The 18238-nt window shown below is 42.4% G+C and overlaps 2 protein-coding genes across 2 annotated transcripts; both read right to left on the bottom strand.

The window, feature by feature from the left end:
- Positions 1 to 7049: 7049 nt before the first annotated feature.
- On the bottom strand, positions 7050 to 9820 carry si:dkey-251i10.3 (uncharacterized protein LOC553498 homolog). Its single transcript, XM_047601593.1, has one exon. It carries the CDS (start codon positions 9741 to 9743, stop codon positions 7365 to 7367), a length of 2379 nt encoding a protein of 792 aa, XP_047457549.1. The 5' UTR covers positions 9744 to 9820; the 3' UTR covers positions 7050 to 7364.
- Positions 9821 to 12067: 2247 nt separating this feature from the next.
- Positions 12068 to 16277, bottom strand: fgf9 (fibroblast growth factor 9). Its single transcript, XM_047601340.1, has 4 exons — positions 15501 to 16277; positions 14785 to 14913; positions 12655 to 12758; positions 12068 to 12522 (listed from the first exon to the last, which is right to left on the bottom strand). The coding sequence occupies exons 1-4, from the start codon at positions 15670 to 15672 to the stop codon at positions 12340 to 12342; spliced, it is 588 nt and encodes a 195-aa protein (XP_047457296.1). The 5' UTR covers positions 15673 to 16277; the 3' UTR covers positions 12068 to 12339.
- Positions 16278 to 18238: the final 1961 nt, after the last annotated feature.

Below are 18238 nucleotides of genomic sequence, written 5' to 3'. Positions count from 1 at the left end.
ACTGGACAACCAATCAGCGTACAGAGCGATGACGCCACCACGCCAAAGAAAGCTGACGTGTGAGCTGATTGGACCGCGCTGCCCAAGGGTTAACTATATGTATATACAGTCAATGGTTACACTGTTACACAAGCTGAGATATATGTACCAGGCAAAAGTTTGGATACCTTCTAACTCACAGATGTCAAATACACGGCACGCGGGCCAAAAGAGACCCACCAGAGGAAATAATCTGGCCCACAGGAGGAATTTGCAAAGTGCAAATATTACATAGAAGACATTAACAGTATTTTTTTTCCCCCACCCAATACAACTACTGTAACTACTATTTCCAAGGTTCACACAGTTGAGTGTGAGAGTTGTGAACATAACACAACACTGAGACATAGAACTATACCGAAATTGCACTTGTTTTTGTTAAGAAATGTCTGATTGTTCACTACATGCTTTGTAATAGTATCATTCATTAAATGTAAACACTTTCATAATACACTTCTATGCACAAAAACAAAAGGAAATGTTTGGAGTTGCCATTAAATATAGGTTAATATGTTGTGTTACTGGTCTGGCCCATTCAACTCAAACTGGGCTGAATGTGGCCCCTGAAATAAATTGAGTTTGACACCCCTGTGTGGTCAGACCTTCTTCATTCAAGATTTGCTCCTCTACCAGATGTCTTTTTTAGCTTTTTATTCTTATTTTTTTATTACACATTTTACACATCGTTGTTTGATTATTTTTTCATTTCTTTCAGTTTTAATATTCACTTTTTTATATTTCTTGTAAATATTGTGTATATAGGTTTTTCATTTTTTTTCTTTTTATTTATTGATTTTTATTTATTTATTTATTTATTTATTTTGTTATATGTCTATCTATCTGTCTATGTCTGTTCCTAGAACTGACTTCTCCTGGGCAGCCGATTATGTCAGCAGTATTTGGCAGTGTAGGTGTTGATAGCAACACCACACACATACTGGCAGTAGTTGGACATGACTGCTCCCATTTTTAAGCATTTCAGCTTGTAGCCTTCAACAAAGTCACTGATACTATAATAATATTATTTCCACATCAGCTGTTTGAGTGGTTCAAGTAAAATAAAGCTAAATCAAAAGTCATCTTCACAGATTTACAACCTGAGAGGCATTTCTCTTTTGCAAAACACTTCAAACCTTTCAATTCAATACGGTGACCACATGAGATGCTATTTTAGATGGATGTGGCCCTTGGACAGTGACTGGATGCTGGAATAGTCTGAATGTGGTAGAGGTGTCTCCTCACCACTGAGAGAACTTATGACAGCATTCAACTTCCCTCTCGTTCTGTTCTCTGGCATTACCTGGCTGGCCTCCTCGTCAGTCTGCCCAGTTTGGTGGCGCCACAAATCCTGATATGTTATAGTTTAGGCTGTGCCTTCTTCTTATCTCCACTGTGCTCCTGTTTCCCGCTTCCTACTTCCTTCTTTTTGGGCATGGCTCAGTTGGCTCGTTCATCTTCACACCTGTAGATATGGAAAAGGATATTCTGGCTCTTCAAGTCATTTTTTTCCCCCAGAGCTATCAGTTGCTAATATGATACAACACTACGGCCAGGTAAGTGATTTCTCTTGTAGCCTGCAGTCCAGCCTGCCAGACTCTGATCTAATCCACAACCGTTAGCACTCACCTCCAGCCAGCAGCTCTCCAGAATATTCAATAAAACTGTCTCTCATTCACAAATGTGCTTCAGATGTCTGTTATTTGGGTTCACAAGGAAAAACAGTCACATTAACACGATGCCACCTCCCCAGCAAATAAGATACTAGATTAGCAGAATTGGTCTGACAATACAGAGCTGCTAGTGGTTACACCATTTATGAAGCTCTCAGCTGTATCTCTGCCCTGAAGCCTGTCTTGGTCAGTCAAACACGTTGAAAAATTGATTTCTGATCTTTTATTGCTGATTTTTTTCTCCCCACCCAAACCCCCCACAGCCCTGTCAGATTGCTCTGCTGCAGCTCCCCGCCAATCCCTATAGTCCTGGCTGGTTACAAACCCTGTGATGATAGACTGCCTCCTAACAACTGACTTATATGTAGGAGTGGCCTGTTACAGACAGAGGCGTTATTTTGTAAAGGTGGACACAGCAGCTCTGGTGTCTTTTTTTCCTTCTCGTGTTGCAGCCTTTGAGATTTTAACATTGTTAAATCTCTTCTTAGAAACAATAGGTGCTATGGGACAATGTGTCTACTGCAACAGACGGAGGTAAATCCTCACCCCTACGGGGGAGGTATCTGTGTTGTTCTGCTCATTACGCTGTTTGATGTTTAACCCAGTTTGTCCGTCCAGACCTGGCTACAGGAGAGACAAGCCAGAGCTGGGTTTGACGGCTGGATCAATGACGTCACAAGCAAGCCAGTGGTGGGACGTTAAAAATGACGACAAGGACGGCTCCCGAAGCAGATAGTCCATCTTCCCCAACACAATGGCGGATGGATGCAGACTGCTGGAGAAGTCTAAGTGTGTAACGTCCATCCATTTGTGGTCTGGATCTTTTCATGGAATTTATTCAGAATAACTAAATATACTGATATGCTCAGATTTTCCAAAAAAAATAAAAACAAATTCAATTCAGCAACAGAACAAGGAGCCTTCTGACCAACCATTACGCTCAGATTTAGTCTGCTGCTGTGGTTGATTTGTATTGTAAGTGTGTATTTTCTGGAGAACATTTGACAGTCCCATGGGAGACTCACTTAACCCCAATAATTAAGAGTGATAAAGAAGGTCTGGTAGCTAAGAGGAGGCTATGAGAGCTTTCAGTTATATGTCAAGGGCTACTTCACCCCCCTGATGAATATTGGCCTTTCCATTATCACTCCACTGTGGGCCCTTGTGAATGAATGCGTGCACAGGGAGGGTTGTAAGTGTGGATGGCGATGGTGTACAAGGGTGGGTTGGGCCCCTCAGTGTAAATGTCATCCCCACTGGACCGTTGCAGGTCCTGCTTCCAAAACTATAGATCATGTTCCCACCTGTGTTGTCTATAATTAACCTATAAACCCATCCCTCTCTGCTGGATGTGCCAGTGCCCAGGAGGACGTGATGATGAGGGATGAGGGAGACACTGCTTGCCATGCCATGTCTGCCCCCAAAAGGGTTTAGGAGCATAGATGAGAGACGTGTTTTCCTACATAGGATTACCTCTCTCTAAATGTTTGAGGCAAAAATGAAATCATTTGAAATACATCTCTGTCTTTAAGAATGTGAATTTATCTAAAGGCAGAGAAAGGTTAGAATCAGTATCATAAGTATACATACAAAAATGGGAAAATAAAAATGTGTTTCATTTAAAGCAACCTACACACACACACAAGCATGGAGCGCAAAGTGTTTGACATCCCTGCTTCGCACCTCTGTGTCTGTGAGACATGCCCCTGGACCTGCAATAATCACAGCTCTGGCTTGTCTCTCCCGTAGCCATGTTTGGACAGACAAACTGGACTAAACAACAGCGTAATGAGCGAAAGAACACAAGATACCCCCACCCCACCCCGCAGTCATACCGACATTCACCATAACAATGAAAGATCCAACAAGCAAATTGTAGAAACATTAGGTGTCGGGGTAAGTACCCCCACATGACAACAAAAAGTCAAACGATCCCTCGCGGCAAGAGCTGACACCTGTGCGCCCGTAATGACATTTTGTGGAGCGGCCGCGTGCACAAAAATACCGGAGAGGAATCGCACAAGGAGGAAATGAGACATAGGATGGGAAGCAATTTGCCTCTGTCTGTTGCAGCAGCCAGATAACAACGGCATCTCTAATCTCTAGTCAGTGGGAACAGAGCGGACTTGCCTCATTGTCTGACCAAATTCTTGGAACCACGAGGAGGAAATTCAAGTGCTCTATTGCTGGCAGCACCATTGAAGCTGTGCCAGCATGTGTGTTGCACATTCAGTGATAATGACAAAACAGGCTATATCCCCTGTGAGCAAGCCTGCGGAACAATGATTACACATTGGCCAGAGAGTGTCCTTAGCCTCCCAAGGGGCTCCGATTCTAATGCTAATCAGTGCTGCTGCCCATTTAAATATATCCGTACCTGGTATATCCCAGTTCAGCTGTAATTGTTTAATGAGCCCCTGTTTATTTTGATATGTAAGCCCACAGGAATTTACAGTGACTTTTGACAGGCTTAACCAATAGCACCACCTACTGGCCTCAGACTGGTACCATGGCGTGGTCGCTTTTTGTTCTAGGCCACTGTGAAGCAATTACCCAGCACCCATCCTAAACGGCGATGTATGAGTTTGATTGTGGCACCTAGTCTGTGTTATTCAATTTGCTATTTGAGGTGGAGAGACTGTTGAAGTTGTCTCATCTCCATCTTGTTAGCGAGATCATACTGGCACAACCTAATCCAGCCTCAAGGGATTCATCCCCCGGTTCAGGTTTTTTACCATCCTCACTCCGCCTTGCTCCATCAAACACCCCCGGCCCCCTCCCCTCTCCTTTTGGAATGTACTTTATTTTCATTCAGAGGAGAGAAACAAGAAGGAGAGCCAAGGCACAGTGATGCTCAGCTGCACACTCAATGTAGGTTAATGGAAGGGAGGAGAGTCTGGGCTGAGGCCGGCTCTGATTGGCTGGCCCGTGATGTGCAGTTTCTCCACAGCACAACCTGCCACTGTTAATCAGGGCCCATCTCTTAACAGCTAGCCAGGGATATTGGAGAGGTGAGCCCATTGCTATTCAGGATGAAACAGATGATAAATCATTTGTACATAATTAGTGCTCAGCAAGGTTACAACTGACACGTGTTTTCATCTTAATTAGGAGGGAAATTTGTTCCATTAATTTAATTTGGTGCACATGAGTAGTTCAGCCCCTAACTAAGTTAATCTTACACCTGTCAGGGTGGGAATGGAGTTGGGCCTTGGATTACAGGAGGAAATAAGATTGAGCCTCTATCAGCTTGTTCCAGCGACCTCCAAGGCAACGGGCAAAGGAAACCGGAGATTTCAACAGCTACGGCTGCCTGTAGGGGAACGACTCTGCAGGATGAGATTTATTGAAGAGAGCCTTTGTTTTTTACGTCGCGTCTCATCACCAGAGCGGCCCCGCAAGAGCCCATCGAGGAACAGACATGAAGCCAGTGTTGCCTTTTCGTTTCTCTGCAGCCGACGACTCTGATGACGGCATTAAATGCTTTGTCATCGCCCAACAAATACCTAAGCAGATGTCAAGAACGGGCATTATGGAGAAAAACATGTTCCATCATCGGTGCTGCCGGCCATCCTCAAGCACAGCCCTCTGATTTACAGCCACAGAGCCCTTCACATGTTTGAGTGAGAATCGCTGTCTGATCTAGTTACAGTCCAGCGAGCAGGAGTAAGTCCAAGGACTAGGTCTCTTTTCATTGTTGAAGGCTCTATGAAGCTGTAGTAATTGCCAAAGTGGTGGTTCAATAGAGAGGAAGTTGGAAAATGACAGATTTAGTAACTATAAGGTTTCTAATGGAACTCCCTACTGCCTCTTGGGCACTCAAGCTGACAACCATTACCTGAACTGATGCATAGTCCATTACAGCATCCCCCACTTTAATAGAATGTCTATCATGTGAAATAGAGAGACGTCAGGTGCCAAAGTATGCACTCTCACCCATGTGTGAAGGTTTAACCTACCTGTAATGGCTTTTCTTTTAGACACTGCCGCATGGCCTCACATATTTCTGGAGCATCAGCTGTGAAAGGAAGAGGACGGGAGGCAGGCACAAATGTGTAAAATGCCGCGGAGAGAAGCTTTAACGGTGTGACTAAAAGTGCTGACGTATTATCTGTAAAAGCCAAGGTCTCACGCATCCACACAACGGCCTGCGAATCGTTGCGAAAACATTAATTCATTCATTGTAATTCAGCTTGACAGCTCCGGTGCTTTAACATGATTACCTGCTTAAACGGTTTGTCTGAACACTTCTTGTCAACACATAAAAGTACTGCACCAAAGTGCAGTGTTAGGGTATTTGCAAATTTCTTCAGGGTTTCCAGCAGTGAGCTTTTAAAAAAATAGCATAAACATTTACACAGTATTGCTGTTTTAATACTAATCATCTATACAATGATTCTGTTAATGCATGAGCTATAATACAGTTATATACCATATGTAGTATAACAGAGAACATATTCACTTAGAGGCCACAGCTGTGTTGTATATGAACACACCCACGTATTGTGTCATTTTGAGTACTCAGAATTTTCTTTTTGTGCTGCATCCTCCTGCTCCACAACTTTTAATCTCTTTGATCCGATATTTCACATCTAAAGCATCAAATCAGATGTTAACATAAATATTAAACTACCCCGCGGCAGAGCAGTCCAAATAGCTCATCTTTGATAATAAAATGTTTCTTATATGATTATGGCTCAGTTATGATGACTGCTTCGGGTCTTAGACACAAACAAGGCAAATTAGCATTATACAGGTGTATGATTAATAAAGCTGTAATAATCTGGTTTGTAAGGAAATAGGAGGATTGTCATTACTTTATTATATTTTTTTTATTGCCGTTAAAGGCTGCTAGAAATTAAACTCACTTTCATAAATCATTTCTGGCTTAATTTCTACATCACTGGTGTATTTAGTACAATAACTGTAATTAAGCATCTACTAAATGACAGTAGGCAGTCTTACCCATGTACACAGAAGTGTAGGCTGAAAAATGACCCATTTATGAAAACCAAAGTATAGCAATGTTGTGATTTCAACTGGAATAAAACCAGAATCCACAAAATACAGGATAAAAATCATAGAATCTGCAAACAGAACTATGTCAATGTAGACTATCATGTTGTATATGAAATAATAGAATAAACTCCAGCTACTCAAAACGGCTGTTACAAAAAACTACTCTTGCTCTGATTTTAACCATGCGTACACACAGCATATAGTAGCAAACTTCCCCAAAATAACCAGAAATCTGCTCTCACAGCCTGAACAGTGGAGTCCTACCAAAACCAACTTAAAAACACAAAAAGGGACTGCCATTGATTAGCTAGAAACTGTATCTTTAACTGCAAATATGAATTTATTTTAAGTATTTGTTAAATTTACATATCTGACAGATTTTAATATCAAAGACAGGAGATCAAGGAAAAAGACTGAGTGTTAGAAGTGGACGCACACATTTCTGCCCTCTCTCTCTCTGCAATTATTCTCACATGTATCAATTTCTTACAGACCCTCCAAGCATTTAACACGGTTTCCTTAAAGTTGTGAGGATAGTTTTGAATGTTTACAGAGAAATCTAGTATAAAAACCATCAACCTGCTTCAAAACAAGCTTCTTGTTAATTATCTTGAATAATTCCAGTGATAGATGTGGCTAATGTTTTCTTTTCTTAGAGTCCATACTGCTGTTTTTCCTCGCAGACAGCTGCGTCTTGTTCTTCTCCAGTAAATCCTCAGTCATGGGCTCAATGATGGCCCCCACCTTTGTGACCACTTTGGGCTTGGTCATCTTTCTGACAGTTTGCTCAGTGTTCCAGGTGCGGCCCAGCGGGCAGCGTAGGGTGCTCTCGAACTGTGTGTGGTTCTCAAAGGGAAAGGGCAGCACGTTGACCTGGTGGAGGCTGAGGGTGCTGTTCCTCTTCTCCGAGATGATGACGCTGGGCAGGCGCTCGTCCTTCCTCGGTGGCCGCGGCGCGGCCTTGACCCGGAACCTCTTGCGTTTGCCGCGTGATGGCTTCAGGCCAATCCCTCCCCACTCCCCCCACCCGGGCAGAGTCAGGTCCACCACCTGAGGCTTCCCTGCGTCCTCCTGCTTCTTCTTGTCTTTGAGGAAGTCTGAGATGACATCGTCTCCAGCGAACGCCTCTTTAATGAGACCCCTCTGGTCCAGCTTTTCTTCTCCATCCATTTCTTCAGAGTCCTCTGTGGTCACAGTGAGAGGCACTTTGATTTCTTTCGTGTCTTTGGTGAGAACTTGTTTCAGCTCAATTCCAGCCTTCTTTTTTCTTTTTTTGCCTGCCTTTTGAGGCCCCGCTGGTGGGAGGTTTTCTGTGGCAGTGGACTGCTGCTGGGAGCCACTGGGTGCTTTATCGCTGGCTGAGGCCTCGTGGGCGAGGAGCTCGATGTCCTCCAGAGTCCTGACTCTCGTGAGTCCTTCCTCCAGCTGAGCTGAAGTGTCTGTGCAGCCGACATCAGCAGCTGCTTCAGCTTCTACGCGGCCTTCTGCTATTCCTTTTAAAAGGCTTGTGATCTCTGAACCCGCCTCCTCCTCTTTGTCAGAAGCAGCAGTAGTTATGGTTTCCTTCACTATGTCCTCCTCATCCTCCTCATCATCCTCCTCCTCCACAGACATGGCTGTTGCAGTTTCAGCCTCCTGGGCTTTACGCAGTTTCCTCCTGCTGTCAAACTCTCTGAGGAGGGTTTCTTCTTCTGTTTCCTCAACCTCCTCTTCCTCCTCCTCTAATTCAGCAGCCGTATTTTCTTTTGCTCCGAGCCCTTCTGTTGTCAGACCCACAGTCTCACTCATCTCCTCTGAGAGCTTCCCTCTCATCCAAGGATTTGAAGAATCTAGTCCGTGCTCTGCATCATTCACGAAATCAGGCAACACCTCTGGGTCGTCTGCTCCCTCCTCCTCCTCTTCAGCCTTCTCTTCTTCATCATTCAGCGAGGTGACCAGCTTCTGCGTCAGGTCTTTATTCAGCTCCAGCTGCTTCTGCATATCGTCGCGTGCCCCCTTGTCATATTTGGCCATGATTGCCTTTGATTTGGCCCACTTGCCGCTGTTCTGGTGCTTCAGCGACATCCTCTCCTGCATCCTGGCCAGCTCCATCTTGTTCAGTTCCTCCAAGGCAGCAGCCGGGTCCGTCTTCACCATCTCGTCAAACTGCTTGACAAACTCTTTGCGTTTGGCTTTGTTCTGCACCCTGTGGTATTTCTTGCTCTTGATCTTCCTCTCTCGCCGGGCCTTGGCCTCATAGTAGGACTGCAGAGCCCTGGCCTTCTGCAGCTCCGCGCGGCGGATCTTGGCTTCCCCCAAGTTCATCGCCTTCATGGAAGCCTCCTCAGCGGGGGTCAGAATGGGGTCGTTGATCGGCTGCTTGTTGGCGGACAGGAGGGCGAAGATTTCCTGCTCCAGTGGGGTTTGTGCTTTCCAGCCCCTCACCACACTCTCAATGGGCTTAGGGCCTGAAGGCTCCTGGTTGAGGGGGAAGACCAGCTGTTCAGCCCTCTGGTTCTGTGTGATCGCGCTTTTCCAGCGGGTCACCGCTGTCGCTGCCTTGTTAAAAGCCACATCTCTCTGGATCCTCTCGCTCTCCTGCTTGCTAAGAGGGCACTCGATGGTGTTGTTGCTCCTCTGCAGGTTCTGAAGCTGCTTCTTAGTCTTGGCCGGGACAGTGGGGGTCTTCTCCACGGTCCCGATCAGATCCGAGAGATCGATTTTGTCGCCCTCGCCCTCCGCGTTCACCGTGAACTCTGACATCTGCACGGCCGCCTCGGACCTCTCTCCTTGGGTTTTCTTCCTCTTGCCCCCCAGGGCGCCGATAGCGTCCAACAGCTTTTGGCGTTTTCGTTCATTCTCAGCGTCCCCCTCGTCCTCCTCGCTGTTGTCGTCTTCCTCTGCAACATTGAAAGCACTTTCCTCTTCGTCATCGTCGTAAACCACGTCTACCGTCGCACCTGCGCTCTTATCTGTGACTTCGGGGCTCGTTTTTAAAATCTTTTTACTGCCTTTCTTCTTAGAAACTTTAGCCATACTTGCGTAAATACCACAGCTCCCACAGCCGAGTGTACAGGAGCGACACGTGTGCCGTAAACAGAGACGTTGTCGCAAAACCGCCGTAACTGTCTCCTACGTCTTTACCATGCGCCGTTTTTTTTTTTTTTTTTTTTTTTTTTTTTGACAAAATATATACAGAAAAAGGACAACTATGCAAAAATGCAGTTGCATATCATGCGGTGAGTCTGAGGTTTTTGCGCATATTATAGCTTTATTGATACAGGGACAGACATTTTGAGCTAGTTAGTAGAAAATAAACTAAAAACTGTATTAGTCCTTCCTGTATGATATATATTTAAATCTTTATAGTACATTTGTTCATATGCATAATTTAGGCTTATTTGATCTTAATAGTTTTTTCTCAATTTTGTTATTTTTTATAATCATTTTTTTTCTCTATTTTTTTTCCTTTTCTCTAGCTTCTCTTATTTTTCTTTTTACCAGTGGTTATATCAGGACCCTAAAACTGAAGCAACCATTATTTATTTGATGTGTTTCAATTAAAAGTGTATCCGGATTTAATTAATGCCGTGGACCTCTGTAAACTATCATAGAGTTTTTGTACATGACTGAGAAGAAAGTAGTAAAAGCTGAGGCCTAATTTAATTCATATTAGATTTCAACTTCCTGTAAGATAAGTTTATCTATATAGCTTTTAAATGTGACAACTATGTTTTTTGGTTAATGCTTTTCTTTGGTAACAGCAGTAAAAGTATTAGTATTATAAGAGAGCTCTTCTCCACTCTACAGTGTGTGGCTCCCTCTGGTGTATTCAAGGTGCCAATACTCTAATAATGTAATAACATGCCATAAAAACATAAAGGAAACATAAAAAGTGCTGCATATGTTAACAGCTGTATGACAAGACACTTGGGTTTTCTAGAAAATAATCTGACTTGAAAACAGTTTCCAGTGACATCTCTATTTCAGATTCTAACACGAGAATTTTCATTTATTTCAGGCAACCGCTGAACTTTGGCGTATCATCCAGTTACATGTTGAATTAATGGATTTTATGACTGGTGAATATGTCATTTTTAATACATATTTTATTCTTTTTTAAAGCGATCTGTCTTTTTATATTACACACTCAATATGACATTTATACTATAAAGTGACCTTTAACAGGATGTCCTCCAAATATGATGACGTCTCCATTGACCTAATTCACAAAACTCTGTCTCATTTCCCTTATTACTAGACGACCGTACCTGGATTAAAAATAGCTACACATCAACATGATTGTATTAGAAGAAACTAACTTACAGAATCCAGAAGGAAAGTGAGGAACAACTTATTGGATCAATGCAGCTATGATACAATTCAACTTCAAACTCATCAGTGCTCGTCCACTGACTGAAACCATGGGGTCACTTAAACTGTGAACATCAATCAAAAATTTTCTTTCTTTTTGTTTTATTATTTGGTGCTGTCCAACAGAAAAGAAGATTAGTTCAGGTGAAGGATTTCAGTGTGCCTTACAGATCTAGATAGCAGCAATAACATCAGTGGTGGCTACTTCCAGGGTTTATGTTATAGTCACACAAGATGCACATTCATTCAGTTCAGATTTATTTATACAGCGTCAATTGTCTTTAACATAAAGAAACTATCAGTGACAGGGACAAGAAAAACCTTTCCTGATGCAGGATAGTTTACCCAGCTGACTACACGGCAGCTTCCAGCTGTTTAGGTAAGCTAGCTGATCATCAGTCAATAAATGCTGTAGCTTAACATTATATGGAAATATATTTCCTCATTATAAATTGATGAAAATAATATAAGAGGCTGCTTCAGCACACACAATTATATAAAACATATATTTTTATTAAAAAGGCAAAATTGGATTACATTTTACAGTTTCCACGATAAAACCGAACATGCACGAACAATCTCCTTCAAAGTATTATGTCTCTAAAATACAGATGATGCTGTATTACTCTTCATGTGTAGTTGACTCATACACTGATCAGCCACAACATTAAAACCACTGACAGGAGAACTGAATGAATACTTAGACATTCAGCACCCACCTAGACCAGATCAAACACCCCCACCCCATAGCAATGACACTCCTTGATGGCAGCAGCCATCCCCAGCAGGAGGTAGCCCACACACACACACACACACACACACACACACACACACACACACACACACACACACACACACACACACACAAATCGTTTAGGAACAACTCAAAAACATGAAGAAACATGAAGAACAAGGTGTTGACCTGGCCTCCAGATTCACTAGAAACTGATCAAGTATCTGTGGGATAATCCACAGAGGCCCCTCCCCTCATAAGACGTGAAGGTCCCCACTAACAACACCAGACACCACAGGACCCCCTCAGAAGCCTCACGTCCACTCTCTGATGACTCACAACTGCTTTGGAGGCACAAGGGAGTTAAAAGTAAGAACAGTGCTTTCTTTCCTTTATCTCTGGTGTTGAACGACCTCCATATCCAGAGCAGCTTAAGGCTCCATCAGCTACTTAAAGTTCCACAGGAATCCAGTCCTGCGCAGTCTTGTTTCGTCTGAAAGTTCCAAAAAGAGTAGTGGACCCTGATCATGATGTCTTTCGAGGCAGGAAATGGGTGCAGGGCTGGTGTTTGGTAACGCTGTTGCCCCTCCTGAGTTCCCCCTTGTGGGAAAGAGCCAGGTAGATGCCTGGATAAGACAGAGAGGAGTAGGTGGTGTAGTGATTTTCCTCCAAGTTCTCCTTCAACATGCAGTCGTCAGAAAACTTCTCCTGGAAAGAAGACAGCCACAGAGTCTGTTAGTGTTATCCAGCCGTGTGCTGTATACTGTTGCCCGTATATAACAGTCAGTGTGCTCAACGTAGCACTGTACTAAAGGCTCGCCTGTGCAGTAGGCTACTTACCGCTCCGTATGCCAGTCCGTCTTTACTCATACAGAGGTACAAGCCACTCTTAACTGCTCTGATTCCCACCACTCCATGCTTCATAGCGAACACCTTCATCCGACCTGAGGAGATGCAGAAATGCAGGATAAATTAACATATTAAAGTACACCCTTCAAATTTCTCACAGTCTCAAATATTGTCATGAAATATTTGTGAAAAAAATGTTTTTTTGTGTGTTTTCGAAAGGTGTGGCTGCATTAGACAGACACAAACAAATACAACAATTCTGCAGTCTGACTGTACACTGTATACTGACAATAAAGGACATTCTATTTTATTCTATTCTTTCCATCCAGTGCAGAAGGGAGCATGTGGGTTTGGAGAATGGCACAATATTTAGTTCATTGAGTCATCACAGACAGTGAGATGACCAACACCAGCAGCACTCATACATCCCCAAACCATGATACTGTCTCCTCCATTTCTGACAGTAGGTACTGTACATGCTGGAGATAATGCTTCACCTGGCCTTCTGTACCCTCACATTAGCAGAAGGAAGATGAAGCTGGAAACTGGACTCATCTGACCACAGAATCTTCTTCCAAAAGGCACGGCCTTCATTAGTGGATCACAAATGACCCACTCAAAATGTGTATTTTTATGGAGCCAACCAATTTTAAGTTTATAATGGTTGTTTTAGGATTTGTTTAGTATTTTGTCTGTGACTGTACTAAACATCTGATTGACCAGACGATGGAGGGTCTCCATAGATGCATCAGCTTCTTTCCCGAGAAAGAAGAACACCAAAGAGACCCACAAAGAGCTCTTTGGGCAGCTTGAAAACAGTAGCAACAACAGAGCCTCCTCTCAACGCATAATGAAGGATGCGTTCAAGCTCATCCCACTGACACCACGTGACTTCTGTGTCAGGGTTTTGGTGGCTTTCATCTCTGCCTAAAACTGCAGACTGCAACTCTGCAGCAGCAAAAGACATGGTGTTGTGTGACTACTCTGGCACACAGCTCCTTCTACAACGTTCTCTACTCTGTCAACTCTTTTGCCACTTTTCAGCCTCCAGAGCTGTGGTTCTGAAACACTTGTCAACATCCGGCCAAGGAACTGAATCACAGTCCTCCATTTAGTTTTATTTAATTTATTCAGTTTAGTTTCATTTCATTTCATTCTCGACCCTAATTAGACTTCATTACGTGTTTTTGCAATATGGAACCGGTCCTTTCTTGCACCCAGCTGTTACATAAACATTAAACTCATCATCAGAGCTTCAGTATAATTACTTTTACCTGGAAGTGATTCCAACAAGAGTAGGGTTTATTTATTTATTTTTTTCCAACTTTATCACAGTCTCACTGTATGCTTTATTGAGTAAAGTTCAGACTCAACTTAATTGTCATTACGCATGTACAGGTACAGAGCAACAACATGCAGTTTAGCCTGTTGTCAAAAGTGCAAAAAGCACTTAGTGAGCGAACAAAAGAAAAATGTAAATCACATCAATATTTGGTGTTGCTGCTCTTTGCCTTCAAACCAACATCAGTTCTTAACCTGTGGTGGTCATGGCCCCGTGGAGCTGTGGTGGGCGTCATTTATTTTCATTTCTGAAAGGTGGCAACCCTAGGTACACACCTCACCACATAGATAATACTTTGTTTATACACTCTATGATTATTGGTTGGTTCCAGCTGTGTAGTTTGAGTATCATATTTTAGTAGTGAAGATAGACTTTTGTTTGCTGTTTTCAATATTAAATGTGTTGTTTAGCTTGTTAAACCAGGCCCAGTTTTGCTCTATTACTTTAACTTATTTGGCGTAATGATGTGGTCCATTCCTTCTCCACTGTTTCAGTTCCCTTTTCTTTAATTAAAATCATGAAGTTGCTACATCCATACTGGACTTCACTGGTTGTCCTGTGTTCATCCCTGTATTCTCCTACCAATCAAATTTATATGAGTGAACAGTAAATTTTAACTGTTTTCCTACACTTATTTATGACAGAAGGAAACAGATGCTGCTGCTCAGCAGAAGTGTTAGGATTCAGATGGACGTACTCTGGGGTCATATCAGTAAACTCTCCAAACACATAACACACGATCGTGATGGGAGGATGTCATATTTGCAGACCAAACTCACAGTGTTCAGTGGGTTTATGGACGCCTCCTACCGAGCCGCTGGGCAGGATCTGGAGATGGTAACCAATCCCAACACGACAGTAGAGCAGCTGCTGTTTAACCTCTTCTCTAGTCGGATGAGGACTGGAACCTGCATTACACAGACATGAGTGGTGTTTAAAAAATGAGAGAGCTGGATATGACACTGCCACTTACAGATGTTTTCTCCTAGTTGTCATTCTTCATATTGCATAAAACCCACCAAAGCGCTATTACAAAAGACAGAATTAATAGACTCTGCAACTGACAAAATCTCGTCATGAGTTTTGAACCACTGAAAGTGTCACTCATTTTGTGACATCATCACATAAATGTAAACTGTTGAGTAAGAAGGGATGCGATGAGTTTCAGACAAATCAAACGGGCATCGTTCAACAGTACAGTTGTTTTTACAGAATCATTTCATTTGAGTCCTTGTTGATACCTTAAATCACTGAATATAATATTTTATACTACCCCTCATTCAAACTGATTTCCAGAATTCATGTCAGATTGTGAGGACACTTCCCATGCACGGCCCTCTTCAGGTTCCCACACAGATTTTCTATTTGGATTCATTTCTGGGCTTTAGCTGGGACAAACATATTTATCGCTGAAGCAATCATTGAAATGTTATAGTTCTCTTAACATATGGTTTCCACTCTGATAAGTAAGACGTTTCCCCCGGTGCTTGCTTACCTTTTCCTTTCAGCAGGGAGTCCCTGATTTGCAGCTTCCAGAGGCCCCTGAAGAGAGTGTTGTGGTCCTCAAGTGAAGCAGCTGGTTCCTGTTTGTTTGCTCCAGACGCCCGATCACACACTGTTAAAAGCTGGAGCAAGAGAAATCCAGGCAGCAGTGTGGAGACGTTCATAGTGTAAACATATCAGACACATGCCTGCAGACCCGACACTGATGCACGACACCCAGTCATGTCCTCTGACCAAGATCTGACCTCCTAGACCTCCTGTATATCCCACAGGTTCAGGTTGGGTCTCCTCTTCTGTTGAACAACAGGTCTAACTGAGGTTGGTTCCCACCTCCTTTACTCCCACGCCTTCCTTTTATCTCCTCTGACGCCTTTTTCAACACTGAAGCACTGTAAGATACTTAACTGTTCACAGTGATTATCAGTGAAATATCAGTGATCCTGCCAACAACGGCGTTTACACGTGATGTTCCATGAAGCTCCTGCAGAAAGCCTCCACGCTTGGACTTTGAAGGAAACAGCTTGTCAAGCATCAGCCTGCTGGAAGTTAACCAGTGAAGGATGGGGAAAAACATAGACAAGACAATCTTTGACACAGTTTGTAGCCTGCGTACATGGACATTTCTTTCAACCAATCAAAGCTGTGACATGCGAGAGAAATGCGAGCTGTCTGTTCAGTATCACAATCGTGAGATTGGAGAGCAGGCTGTACTGATAGTGGAGCAGAGGCTGAGGCAGAAGAACACATTTGTAATACACAGATTTTAGATTTTTATAGTAGTACACTTCTAGTTGTAGAAGTATACCTGGGCTGCCAGATACACTTCATGACCTAAAGTATGTAGACACATAAAACTGAACCAATAGGGAACTAAATCCTATGTAATTCAGTTTTTCCAGTTAAGCCATCAGGTCATTGCTATTCCTTTAACTATTTTCTTTTACAATGTTCAAAATGTCAAAACTCGGCTGCAGAGATGGGCTTCCTTGTTCACTTGAGTATTTGGGAAGTTGTTGGAATCTCCATTTAGGGGCTATGAACTCATTAATGGAGGTTACAAAATAGGCAACAGGCATAGAATTCAACCTTGGAGCTTTGTATAATTTAGCCTGTACACCGTCATCTGCTATAGCACACGTTACAAAATCGCTAAAAACTAAATTGTATTATTGGTCTCAAAATGGTTGTTGCGTTTGTGTGTACTTCCTCAGGGAAACAAGTCTCAAAGGTATGTGGTATACCATTGTAAAGCTCTCAGTAAGTAGAAACCGTGAAAGTGAAGATGGCAGCAAAAGTGAAGGCAAAGCAAGTAGAGCTCCCCCTGGTGACTGGCTGCAGTATAGGTCATAAGCTCCACCTCCTCCATCTTAGTGGATGGGACTTGGGTCTAACTAAAACACATGTCAAATATTTTTTCCTGTCATTTTAGGTAGTTAATATAATGTAGATGCATATCCAAGTGTCACTTTGGATAAGTCTCATTTTAGTTATTTATTTGATGCTACAGAAACAGGATGTGACATGATGGTGACCAACAGTTGCAACACCAACCACTCCATAAAGTGGTGAGAGTTGTATATTATATATATATATATATATATATATATATATATATATATATTATATATATATATATATATTTATATATATATATATATATATATAAATAATATATATATATATAAATAAATCACCACAACAGTTAGTATATCCCTTGCACTTGTTGTCCACTGTTGGGAGATGTAATGAAATACGGAGACGTAAGCAGAAACTCCTGCATGTTTGCTCTGTAGTTAGATGAGCTCCAGCAATGTGAAGCTTAAAATCAATAGATTCTAGTTTCAAATGACACCCAATATGGCAGAAGGTACGATTGCTTCATTTCCCTCATATTTACAGAGCTTTTTTTATTCTCTTTTCTAAATAAAATATATAAATGGTTAACAAGCAAACTCCATATGAATGACACGCACTCGTAATCAGTTCCAGTTCAGGGGGATGCTATATATTGGTAGTGAACTGCTGCGGATGCAAGACTACCTCCTATAAAACCTTTTACATTAACTATAATAATAATAATAAAGAAGAAGACTACTGAAAATAAGTGCAGTGGGTCTTTAATGAGAAAGTCGGATCATGTCTATCACTCACAGCACAATCTGTTATTTGAACAGGTCTATAAAATGACACCATCTTCAAAGTCAACCTCCAACATTTACAGTGTAGAGCCACCTTCTGGTCGACTTCATTCATGAAAAATCTACACTACCATCATACTTAAACTATATTGTATCTTGTACTTGAAAAGTTTAGTCTTGTACCAGCATTGTTGTAATTGATTACTGGTTGTTTTAGCCTTCTGTTTTGTCTTAGTTGAAACTGAAATTTGTACATGATGGCAGTGACAGAAATCCTAAGGAGCTGTGGGACGTCTGCTATCAGCTCTGAGATGAAATCCAACTGATCAGACTGTTTCCATAACTAGCCAATGACACATAACCCTCTGACCTAACTGGTAATGTAGGTTCTCATGTGATATAAATCTTAAAATATACTCTAAATAGTTTTCTAAATGGATGTGTGTGATTGGTGAAAACCAATCACCATGTTTTGTTTTGTTTCTTTGGCCATGTTGGACATGTGCACTAGGAGACATGAAGACACAGGATGTCTCCTTCAGTGATTCATCATGTGACTTTTAACTACACTCTGGTGCCTTCTGATAGTGGA

Source organism: Mugil cephalus, chromosome 12 (genome assembly GCF_022458985.1).
Source record: "Mugil cephalus isolate CIBA_MC_2020 chromosome 12, CIBA_Mcephalus_1.1, whole genome shotgun sequence".
In the NCBI taxonomy this organism is placed as follows: Eukaryota; Metazoa; Chordata; class Actinopteri; order Mugiliformes; family Mugilidae; genus Mugil; species Mugil cephalus.
Note: the sequence above shows the minus strand (reverse complement) of the source record. Positions and strands in the feature narration are given on the sequence as shown.

Bases quoted from the DNA above. Each gene is read 5' to 3' on its own strand.
- si:dkey-251i10.3 (XM_047601593.1), bottom strand. From the start codon at position 9,743: ATGGCTAAAGTTTCTAAGAAGAAAGGCAGTAAAAAGATTTTAAAAACG.
- fgf9 (XM_047601340.1), bottom strand. From the start codon at position 15,672: ATGAACGTCTCCACACTGCTGCCTGGATTTCTCTTGCTCCAGCTTTTA. The intron at 12,759-14,784 runs GTGAGTTTGGTC...GCATCTCCTCAG, and splicing joins CCATAAACCCACTGAACACT to GTCGGATGAAGGTGTTCGCT. The intron at 12,523-12,654 runs GTAAGTAGCCTA...TCTTCTTTCCAG, and splicing joins ACGGACTGGCATACGGAGCG to GAGAAGTTTTCTGACGACTG.